The 12230-nt window shown below is 39.6% G+C and overlaps 1 protein-coding gene across 3 annotated transcripts in view; it reads right to left on the minus strand.

Annotated features, from left to right (window-relative positions):
- Positions 1-2319: 2319 nt before the first annotated feature.
- Positions 2320-12230, minus strand: part of LOC140491439 (rab effector Noc2-like) — a 168701-nt gene continuing 158790 nt past the window's right edge. For 2 of the 3 annotated variants that reach the window (XM_072589608.1, XM_072589610.1), the window contains 2 exons: positions 7927-8100; positions 2320-7003 (listed from right to left, as the gene is read on the minus strand). In XM_072589608.1, coding sequence (XP_072445709.1) covers positions 6921-7003; positions 7927-8100 — 257 coding nt within the window. In that variant the 3' untranslated portion in view covers positions 2320-6920. The remainder of the gene's footprint in view (positions 7004-7926; positions 8101-12230) is intronic. The other variant, XM_072589609.1, reaches the window with a different exon arrangement.

The raw sequence follows: 12230 nt of genomic DNA on the forward strand, positions 1-12230 counted from the left end.
ATAAAGAAGTGGGAAATTTGCTACAACTGCACAAAACCATTGTTAGACCACATTGACAGCACTTCTGGAGTTAGATTATTTGGACTGATTAGGTAAACTCATGAAATATAAATGGATAAAAGGGTGAGTCGACTAAGGTTTCAGAACTTTGAAAGGAAGTGCTAAGGCAGGTAGAGACAACTTTTTCTGCTGGTGGGGAAGCAACACAAGGGACATTAGCTTAAAAGCAGTGCAAAGCTATCCAGGAGAGAAACAAAGGTCTAACTCCTTGTGATTTTGATGGTAGATACTTAGACTCTACTCTCCACATAACACCAGAACTACAACAATGTAGTTGGCTCTTAATTATCCTCTGAAAACCCTTAGCAATATACTCACAGTTCAATGGCAATGCAGGATGGACAATAAATGTTGACCTTGCCAATAATAATGTTCACATTTATTTAGAGCTTTCTCCCACAAAAAGCAAAGATATTCATTCAATTGTTAATTTTAAATCTGGGTTTATTAGATTTTTACTTGGAAAGGACATAAAGAGGATGTGAAGACAACATGAGTGGATAGGTTTAAGATCCAGATCAGCTGAAATCTCACCACTGAATGGTGGATCAGACTAAAACAACTGAATGGTCTACTCCTCCAATCTACTGTGAATCCTGTAATATTACAATAATCATATGTTGTCAAGTTATTTATTATTCTTCATGGGATGAAAGCATTACTGCCAAGGCATGCATATATTGTTCACCCTTCATTGTCATTAAACTGAATGTATTGCTAAGGGTTTTCAGAGGATAATCAAGAGCCAAATACACTGTTGTAGTTCTGGAATTACACATAGACTAGACAAGGTAATGATGGCAAGGTTTCCCTCCCTAAAGGGCAGTAGTGAACCAGATGTTTTTTATGACAAATGATAATGATTTCATGGTCACCATTCTTCAATTCCAAACCTTTAGCAGCTGAATTTAGGTTCACTAGTTGCTATGATGGAAAACATCCACCCGGATCTCTGGATTACTAGCTCAGTGACATTACTACCATGCTACCATCTCTGCTCTAGGTATGGGGAGAAAGATATAATCTCATTTCTTAGAAACCGATAAATCACCAAAAAGGTGTCAGAGCTCTGTTCAACACATACAAATCAGATTGATGATTGAACTGAATGAGTTTCTGGATATGTTGGATCTCAATATTCCCAAAAAACCGACTCTAGAAGCTGATTTAAGGGGAAAACCAAATGGGTTTGGCTCAATTCAAAACAGTGAGATTCAAAAGCAAAAAAAAAGACATTTAAAAAGTTCATCTAACTTTCTACATAGAATGAAATTTAAATGAATTTTTCATTTAAACAGAAATTTTGTAAAGGGAAGATGATTGACTAGTGGTATTATCATTACACTATTAATCCAGAGACCCAGGTAATATTCTGGGCACCCAGGTTTGGCTCCTGCCAATCCAGATGGTAAAATATGTATTCAACAGTAAGAGTCTAAAGATGACTATGAAACTATCGTTGATTTTTCAAAAAAGTCCATCCGATTCACTGATGTCCTTTAGGGAAGGAAAGCTGCCATTCTTACCTGGTGTGGCCTAAAAGTGACACCAGACCTAAAGCAATAAGCATGATTCTGAACTGCCCTCTCAGCAATTAGGAATGGGCAATAAATGCTGGATTAGCCAACAACACCCTGATCCTGTGAATGACTAAAAGAAACTTAGAGAAAGGGATAAAACAAAGGCAGCAGATTTATAAGTGATTCGAGCACTTTTAAAGTATTTTCTTAGCTACTCTAGAGTTCCACATAATTAAATTATAGTTTATTTAGGCACCACAATGTGCAATTGGAATGTGGTAAATAATTACCCATGACCTTCTGCAGTCTAACAGTTGCATGTAGCAGACAATACAGTCACAAATTTAGATTTCAGCTTCTCCGTAAATCTTAAGAACGCTTTCACATAGCCACAAACGAAGCGTATCTGCTCAAGTTTAAACCTAAAAGCCAGCGTGAAACTGCATGAACAATTCAAACATCTACTCAGATTTATTGCCTCAGTGACACGTAGCAACTAAAGCTTCACAACAGCACACTGGGATTGTGGTGTTTAACATTGGAGTTCAAAAAGGATTTTGCACACTTGGAAATCTCATGAATAAAATAGATTAAATAACTGGAACATACTAGATTCAGCTGTGGATTATTACAGCAAAGATTTTCCCAAACTACAACGTTATCCAGAGACAAGTTCAGAAAATGAACTCTTCTGGAGTTAAAGCTATTTGATCTAAAAAAAATGACTCAAGGACTTGCGTCAGTTTATACAATTCTTTTATTCATATGACATCAGAACCAACAGCTCCAACCCGGGTGTTTTGGGAAGGAGAACAGGGGCAATCCTTGGATGACAGAGATTGGGAGGAGCCTGGACCCTGGCCCACTCAATGACAACCTGCAGCAGACATAAAGAGATTCATTTTAAAACACTTCACAGAGCATGTATTACCCCAACAGATTAAGTTGTACACGTCATCCCTGTGCTGAAAGGACGAAAAGCAGCAAACAATTATTTTCTCAATTACACTGGATCAAAAAGGGACATGAAACTGGGAAACATGGGATTCAAAAAGGCAAAAGCAAGAATTTCAATAAAAATATCCATGAAGCCAATTCAAAATTTGCCATATTCTTTAAACTAGGCTTTTCCCAGGATATCTTCCCCTGTATTTAGATTTTTTTTAAAGTGTAGATTGTATTGCCTTCAAACAAAATGAACAACTAGCCTCACTCAACAACAAAATAGTGCCAAAGTCTTTAATCTACAATATTCAATATTCGCATTTGCACTACATTTGGCATGATAAGTTTAGTAATATTACACAAACTATAAAGCAATAAGCTCATATTTCTTGTCTAAACAAGTGTTTGTTGTAGAGCATTTTTGCCATGATGTTAGTGCAATTTATTGCATCATTTACACTCAGAATTAAAATAAATACAACAGCGTACCACACAGAGCAAATGCTATAGTGTTGGCCACATGTTTGCTCCCCTTATCTGTTCTTATGGAGAATCGCTAGACTCCTATAACTGTTACATAATTTGTATCTTTTCCTTCTGTGAAGAAGGATTAAATTAACATTTCTGGCTGCAGTGTGTAGATATAATTTAAAAGTAACAATACTAATATTTGCTCAGAAGTCTTGTGCATACCCATCATCAGCGAGGTGCTAGGAATCATGTTGATTTCCACCTTGCAACATATCGAAAGTCAGAGTTTAAAATTAACATATGAATAGCAATGCTAATAATTGCTGTTTTGGCAATTAGAGTAAATAGCAGCATTATTATTATTATTATGGTGAGGGAAGACCTGAAATAAATATGCACCAGAAAACAAAGTGGTATTTTGATTATTGTCACTAATTATGTTTTAAAACACAGCCACAGGATGATTTGCAAAGGGGCAGCAATCAAAGAGGTAATACGCCCAATTTTGTATTTTTGTCTCTATAGCTGCACAAAGAATGACTGTCAGAATTCAGCGTCTGCCTGCACCAGAACATGCATTACACAGATTTTTTACTGTATCAAATAGGTATCTCATTAAAATACAAGCATATAGTAGAATTGAATTGTATTGAAATATCCTGCTTAGAGCATGGTATGTCGCAGTGAACTTGGTGTTAAAACATCACAATTATTTTTAGATTTATTTAAATATTATTTATTTGTGATAATGGACTCTCCTGTCCAACCTTTCTAAAGTAGACTACGATATTTGACTTTTTTTTTTACATACAGGGCTGACACCTCTGTTGTCAATTGTAAGAAACTGACATTTTAGAATCAAACTGCATGCAGCTATGTGTTTGTAATTCTTTTCTGTGTAGCCATAGAGTAAAACCAGTGCATATTCTGTCTGACATTGATAATACATGGGGCAAAACAGGCTTTGCATTAATAGGCAGATACACCTTTCATAAAAAATGTTGATTGTATTTGACCTCCTAATCCATCAAAGGTCTTCCTAAGATTGATCATTAAAAAAATTAGCCATGTTTTATTCAGTTTTCAATATGCTCATACCAAATTTGATTTGGCATATTTAATTGATGGCATCAATTGAAACTGTGTATCAAACATGCATAACTTGTGTTGAAATTTGCATGTATCAAATAATAGCTTTTATTATGGAATACAGAATGTCTATACAATGAGGGAACACTTTAAATAGAGACCTTTGAAAAACATAACGTGAAAGAAAATTTCCACAAAGCTGTTATAATTTCAAAACCAAGCAGAAAACTAAAGGATAATTTCAAACATTGATTTTCAGATCAATACAGCATTCATACAGAAGAAGTTGCCAATACAATAATGATTACCAACGAAGACACCATTATGTCTATTCTATGGCTAAAACAAAACCCTCCTTTCCAGACAATATGTGCAAGAGTGCAATACACTTAAACAGCAACCAAAAGACTCAAAAGTATGGTCTAAATTAAACAATCATGAAACATGCTTGAAGCAATCTTATGATTTCATCACAAACTGCTAGAAATAGTCAGGAGGTTAGGCAGCATCTGTGGAGGCAGAAATGACGTTTCATGTCAACCCTTCTTCAGAACTGGAAACAATCCGATATATACCGAATTTAAGCAAGAAAAAAAGACAGGGAAGGTGGATGGGGGGAACAAACAAAAGAGAACGTTAAAAGATAGGATGTGCAAAAAGAGGGATTAAGTGGCAAAAAGGTTGAGATGCAAAGAAAATGAAACTATAATGGGAAAGGTAAAGACACAAGTGCAAAGTTCTAAAGAAGTTATGAATGGAAACAGCAAAGTCATTATCATCAGCAACAGCTCTTTTACTCTTAACCTCCTACTGTTAAAGTGATTCCAAATAAAACACCTATTTTGTGAATTTAAAAATTTACTTGTGTTGTTTTTAAAATTTATATTCTTTCAATTTAGTATCAGGGCAAAGGTTTTGACTGAAATAGTTGCAGATGTTGAATTGCCTCTACTGGCACAGGCTGGCACCAGTGGAAAGGGTATAGCTGGTGTCTATGGCTGAGGACTGTACTAGGGTCTCACAGAGGAACAAATGGAGGTGGAAGTAGATGATAGCTTCATGCTGGTGGTAAATGTGGAAGATGATCCATCAAACAAAATAGCTGGTGGAGCAAAACACGAAGAAATGTGTGTGTGTGTGCACGTAGGTGTGTGTGCCTGTGCGTGCTGTTGGCAAAGGATTCTCAGTTGAGAATAAAGGAAGACAATCAAAAGCATTAGGAAGGAAGTTGCCATGATTGTAAGGGGAAGGCAATGTCACTAGATTAGTAACCCCAGAACTCCAGCTCATTGCTCTTGGGACACAGGTTTGAATCTTACATGATAGATGGTGAAATTTGAAATAAAAAGCTAGGTGACATCGACCAGCACTGTTGATTGTTGAAAAAAAGAAATCATCTGCTTCACTAATGTTCCTTAGTGCTTTTCCTTATTTAATCTGGCTGACATTTGACTCTTGACACATAGCAATGTGGAGAAAGTGAGGACTGCAGATTCTGGAGATCAGAGTTGAGAGTGTGGTGCTGGAAAAGCATAACTGGTCAAGCAGCATCCTAAGAGCAGGAGAATCAATATTTCAGGCATAAGCCTTTCATCAAGAAGGGCTTTAGCCTGAATGTCGATTCTCCTGCTCCTCGGATGCTGTCTAACCAGATGTACTTTTCCAGCAGCACACTCTCGACACATAACAATGTGACTGATTCTTAACATTGTGATGTTACAAGAGCAGTCTAGATAGCAGCTTGTAATGGAGTAGGAGAGAAATACTGTACTAGTAGAATGAAGAAAATATCATGTTCATTAAGAGATTGGCAGATGCAAACCAGACTGTCCAAAGCATATAGACAAGTGCACTCTTAAAGCCAGTGGCAAATATGTCTACAAAGATCTAAGCATCTGTGTTCTCATGATCTTGTTCCATGGACTTCCCTTTCTTGACAGCAGATTAAATCTGGTGCCAAGGCAAAGTGATCACCACATACCCAGCAGCAGTGAAGACAGTAAGTAGGTTAAGTGCCAGTTACACTGAAATATTCTTATAGATGGAAGTAAATGTTTTGATTGCAAATGATAATTACAAGTGATGAATGGAGAACAAAATAAACAATTGGAACACATGCCTGAGATTAATGTGGAAGACTAATTAAAACACATATTATTTAAATAATATAGAACTTTATCATGAGTGTAGATTCCACAATATAATAGAAGATTTTGGGATTGGAAAACTTTTCATTTATGATTATGAAGTTAGTATGCCATTAAGAATCCAGTTTCATCTCATTCAGCAAAGGACAACTTTTTGGAGTTGACTTAAAGTGACACTGATTACATAAAAGCCCATGTTCTCATTGATTCTGTATTTGCAATCTGTGAATATGTCAACCATGCAGCCTGAGGGAAGTGTAGAATTACTAGCAGCAACTTCTAGATTTAAGTGCATAACATTCTGTGTGCAGACTCCAAACACCGCTGTTCATTTCAGAGTAATGACAGCAAAATTCAAGCTGTTGAGTTTCATTTCAGATTATAAACTTTGCCCCTTTTTTGAACAGAAACTGTTGGTGAAACTTCTGTTTCTCCTTTATAATTTTTTTGTTATTAATCCAATCATTGTCACCTTTTGCTTTACCCTAGATCTCTTCAGTCATTTAATCTCTTCTACCCTATCACAGGCCTTGTTTTGTTCATCCCCATCCTCTGTTTTCCCTAACACTGCAGTTGCTTAAAACCGTTTACATCTCCAGCTCTTCAGTTCTGACAAAAGTCATCAACTCTGATTCTCTCTCCACAAAATGCTGCTTCACCTGCTGAGTATTTTCAGCATTTTCTGTTTTTATTTCAGAATTCCAGTATCTGCCATGTTGCGCCCTTGTGTTCTAGTTTTATCAAACTGCCAGACATGCTTGCTTTCATCTGCTACAAAAGAGACAATTATGATAATGGTCAGTGTTAGAAGAAGTGGCATACAATTCAGATGCATTTTCAGTACATTTAAACATTTGGTCTTTCAAACATGTGAAATATTATGAACAGTGGCAGAAAAAATGAGAGTCATTCAAGAGATTGTTTAATGATGTTAAGTATTTTGATATAAGAATGGATTAAATAGACCAAATAGCCTGTGCTTCTTTCGGGGTGATCAAGTGAATAACTGTCTATTTGTTAAATTAAAACTACATTGCTGTTTACTTAAATAATCTAAATTACAAGTATCTAAATGATGACTTCCAGCAGGTCTGATGACAATACAAGTTTTGCTTTCAGGATTCATAACTCCATTTTGTCAACTTAAGGACTTCACCTATATTGAAACTGGAGCCAAAAGTATTTTGCAACTTTTTTAGTTCCAGTGTTCCCAGTTATCCAATTGGTAATATTCCTTTTCTGATTATCAAATTGCTAATTTCATAGTTCTTAACTGAACCAACATAACCTCAAAGTTCTCAAACTGCCAATGAACAGGACAATACGAAGTTACATTACTAAGTAAGTTCTTCCACAATAAAATGTAATTTTATTGGGAGCAATACACATCATTTATTACTTTTTTAAATATAGATTTAGAAAGTGCTTGTGAACGGGAATACTGACAGTTTAATTGGCTTATACTGAGAAGTTACTTTCATAATAATGGTTCCATGAAAGCAGCTCACTTAAGACATTTACAAATTATGCATTTGCTTCACCCTATACTTTCAGAATAAGTTTAAGTATGACATTGTCAGCAATTGTAAATTGCACACTGCAGATATGTTAAATCTTATCTTAAGCCCTACACATTTACATTTAATTTTTCCTGAATTACAGAATCACAAAAGGTAATGTCACATTGTACTAACCTAGTGAATTCTTGTCAAAATCACTGCAGTCATCACCAGGACCATCACCACTGTAGCTCCCTGTGGCACTTGAATGTCCTCCATGTTCACTGCCAAGACTGGTCCGACTCTCAGACAAAGTGTTGGTTAATTTATAGCTTGCTGCAGTTCTACTGGTTGGCTCATAGCTCGAAACTGCAAAACAATAAATTAGCAGCATGCAGTTTATGGAGAATATAACTGTGAAAAAGTTATTTGAAATTCAAACAAAAATCCACATATCAGAATTTTGTCCTAATTGCCTCCTGTTTTATCCAACCTGATTATTTTTGAAGTTGAAAGATTCTCAAAATATTTTCCTCCAATGAAATTATACCTTTGAATTTCAAGATTCCTTTTTAAGGAGAGTTGGGAGTTTTAAGCTTGCAAGCAAATTGAAAGACATCAGTTATATCACAGGTGACCAGTCAAGGGGGTTTGCTTTAGTCAAATACCCTGATCAGGGCAGTACAGTGGTTCATTGGTTAGAACTGCTACCTCACAGTGTCAAGAACTTGGATTCAATTCCACCCACAGGCGACTGTCTGTATGGAGTTTGCGCATTCTCTCCTTGTCTGCATGGGTTTTCTCCTACAGTCCAAAGTTGTGCAGATTAGCAAGAATGGCCATGCTAAATTAACCACAGTGTGTAAACTAGGTGGATTATGGGAAATGCAGGTTATGGGGCGTATTGGTTTTGAGGGTTGGTATGGACTCAATGGGCTGAATGGCTTGTTCCATGCTGTAGGAATTCTATGACTAGTTTTGATTCCTCGCAGAATGATTCTACTGAAATTGATAAGTTCATCATCCTATCATGAAAGGTTCATACATTCATATCAACTATGGGGCAGAATATTATGGGAGCTTGAAAGATATGGCTTATACTGAAATGAGTGGCAGAATCATCAGCAAATTCCAGTAAGGCCTGTCTCAGACGGGAGCAACACGCTGTACTGTTTATACAATTGCCAGATGCTGCGGTGAGATTCTTGCAGGGCAGTGACTAGTGCCTGTTTAAGGAGACTATAGCTTGTTAAACACCTTACTAAGGGCACAACTCATCTCACTGACATTAAGTTTCCCATTTTCCCAAATGAACTGGACATTGACACCCAGGTGGAGGGGCGAGGGTAATTCAGAGGATCTCCTTGTGGGTCTGCTCCTGGGCCTGGCCAAACTGGCCATAAGCAGGTCCAGGCAGTAGGCATAGAAGGGGTCATTATGGCCAATTGCCTGCCCCTCTTCCGTGGTTATGTTCAAGCCTGGGTGTCCCTGGAGAAGGAACACACTGTGTCTACCAACACCCTTGAGCTGTTCGGGAAGAGGTGGGCACCGCAGGGATTGGAGCATTTTAGTTCCCTTCCAACTCTATTTTGATTTAATCCCTGCCCTCCCCTTCACTTTTTGATCACACAGCTTTGCCCTTTGTCGTGAAGGGCACTGCTTGTCGTTGGCCACTCTGGTGTTTCCTTTCTTTCTGGTGGTGAAATATAAATAAAGAATATAAATACTTGTTGTTCTTCACTGTGTCCTACACCTGCGCACACATACAACATGGGTGCTGGGGAAAAATCAGCACTACCACAGTAAGGCAGTAGTGTGGGGTTAAAAGGAAAAAAAATGTAACCAGGAGATTTAGAGAAAAAAAGAAAAAAATATTAACAGGTGATTTAGGATCTCCTCAGTTTAGATGACTGAAAAAAAATGAACTAGACATCGAGAATTCTCAACATGGAAGTCAGAGCAGCCATCTGGCAATTCCAGCAATCGCTGGCTGTGAAGAACCACCACGTAGCTCAGCAATAAACAGCATTCCAGGGCATGACCCATGGACACCATTCAAAGAATTGGCATCAATAACCCCCAGCCTCTCAGAACTCTCATAGCACCTCTCTGATCCATTTGCAGGACACTTACAAAGTTCTTAACTGCATTGCAGGGAGCACTGGCAACTAGCATTGAAAGGTTGCTATGAAGACATTTTGTGCAAAGGGGGACACACCTAGCTCATAGATTGGACCAGGATGTATATCTTGGGGCTTCTTGCTTGCTCTGTTAATGCTCCTTCACTGCATGCTCTTAGTATCCCTGCCTTACCATGTCTATTGGCACAATCACACAAGCTTGACCTGTTGGCCAACAGTCCTCAGTGAACGGCGTGCATACATCTTGATGAATGGCATTGTACTCCATCAATCTCTCACCTGCACCATGTGCCAGCAGCTCACATGGCATATATACAGTTCGTGCAGCAACAAAGCAGCCAGGTCTCAGAGTCTCCAGCAGGTAGTCCTCACCAAAGTCCAAGGATGCATCCATCAATCCTACCACAGTAAGTGAATGACAGACTCTAATACCAATCCAGGAAATTGACTATGATCAAGCATTGGGTTAGGGTTCTCTCAGCCTGGGTGTCCAAGCCTCTACAGTCCAGAACACACCTTACGGTAAGTGCTGTGGCTGCATAGCAGCCTGTCCAGAGGTTTAGGGATAATTCAGTCTGGGAGATACAGAGGCACCAGTCAGGGATCAGGACACTTCTTGCCTGGGGCTGTGACTCAAAGGGATAGAGCATGGTTAATCCATCGGTTCTAGACAGAGAAAGTAGGGGAGCTAAAGTTGGGGGGGGGAGGCGGGGGGTGGTTAGGGTGGGGGTCGGGGGCACGGGGGGTAAGGTGTTCCAATGCTGCAGGGAGGCTACTCATAACCTACTGGGAATTGAGGTTGCAGATTTGGTGAAAGGGACGGGGTGGGAGTGACAATTTGACAATTGTGAAAGAGACCATACATTTGTAAGGGGCGGAGATCGTATAGCACAGATTGGAATGTCTCATATGGCAGGGGGATGTCCAGTCATGGTCAAGATAACTCTGGCTCCAAGGGGAGGACTGTGTGTGACCACACATGGCACCTTATATGCCAGGAGCTGGGAGGTTAAGGTAGGCATGTGCAGACTCATGTAGATGGGTTGGGCAATGCAAACCTGGGATATGCAAACTCAACGGGATCACAGGAATGAACCTGGATATTCGGGATCTCACTAACATGAGGAACTAGAGGTTGAAAGCCACTGCCAGAAGAGCACTTGCTGTGAATTGAGAAAGCACAGAAAATGTTTGTAACCACAGCCAAATGGGCAGGGTAAGTGATTCGACATGTGAGGGAGGGGGCTGCAAGTCCCAGTGATGGGTGACCCTGTAAAGGGCAAGATCATTACACTTAAGCCTATACAATGTACGGGCTCCCTAACCATCAGAAATCCTAAGGCATTAGGTCCCAGTTCGCTCTGCACCTCCTTGCCCTGCATGCTCCTGACCACTGTGATCACTCTAACATTTTTCACACAGAGGGCAGGTACAGAATAGTGTCATGTGACCACAAGGTGAAACAGTGCCAGCTGAACTCATTGCCCCGCATACACCTTATTCATCTTACTTCCACAGGCTACAGCATGCTCTCAACAGAGACATCAATCCATGATGCTTCCTATAAGGTCATGACATGGCTCAGTTATATTCAGAGCTATACAGAGACTCAAACAAATCAATGCATGGCAAAACCAGGCAGATTTATGAAAATCTGACACTTATACGCTGTGCAATGTCACCTGTGGCATCAAAATGTCCTCAGAAGTTCAACTGTGTTTCCCTCCCACCATATCTCACTATTATTCCAGGTTCCATAGCTGGGGTGGAAGGAGCCCACACAGCACTGGGGTCCTTTGGCTTTGGGGATTTGATCAGGCAATTCCAAGGGTGTTTATGTCTGGATAGCCAAACATGCCAAGGGTCTTCTTGATTGTGTGTGGCTCCTTCTCCAGCATGGTGCCTCCTGGCACTGTCCTGTCTCCTTGTGTGGAGGACACACCAGGTGTCAGGACCCCTGTTACCATGCCTTCATCTTGAGGATTAATGACTGGGGTGATTGAGTGAGTGAGTGACTGGGTGAGTATTTCCAACAGACCCGGAGAGAGTGCTGGGCCAGGCTTTTCATGGTTACCAACCTGTCCACAGAGTTAGCCTGATGACTGCATGATTGAGGCATCTGGGCCCCCTTAGTGTAGCTGCAGCCTCTGTACTCTGAGGATCTTTGCCTCCTACATCCCTGTCTGCTACTCCTCTTCCTCCCTATGCATGTGAATGAAGTTACTGATTACCAACACCACAGGGTCCTTTCCTGTCAAGGGTTGAGCAGGTGCCTGATCTCCAGCAGTCCTCCTCGCATACAGGCACTCAAATGATCCTGCTCCCAAACTCTTTAATCCAGATGTTCCCCACTGAGGT

The sequence above is a fragment of the Chiloscyllium punctatum genome, chromosome 19, assembly GCF_047496795.1.
Source record: "Chiloscyllium punctatum isolate Juve2018m chromosome 19, sChiPun1.3, whole genome shotgun sequence".
Taxonomy (NCBI): Eukaryota; Metazoa; Chordata; class Chondrichthyes; order Orectolobiformes; family Hemiscylliidae; genus Chiloscyllium; species Chiloscyllium punctatum.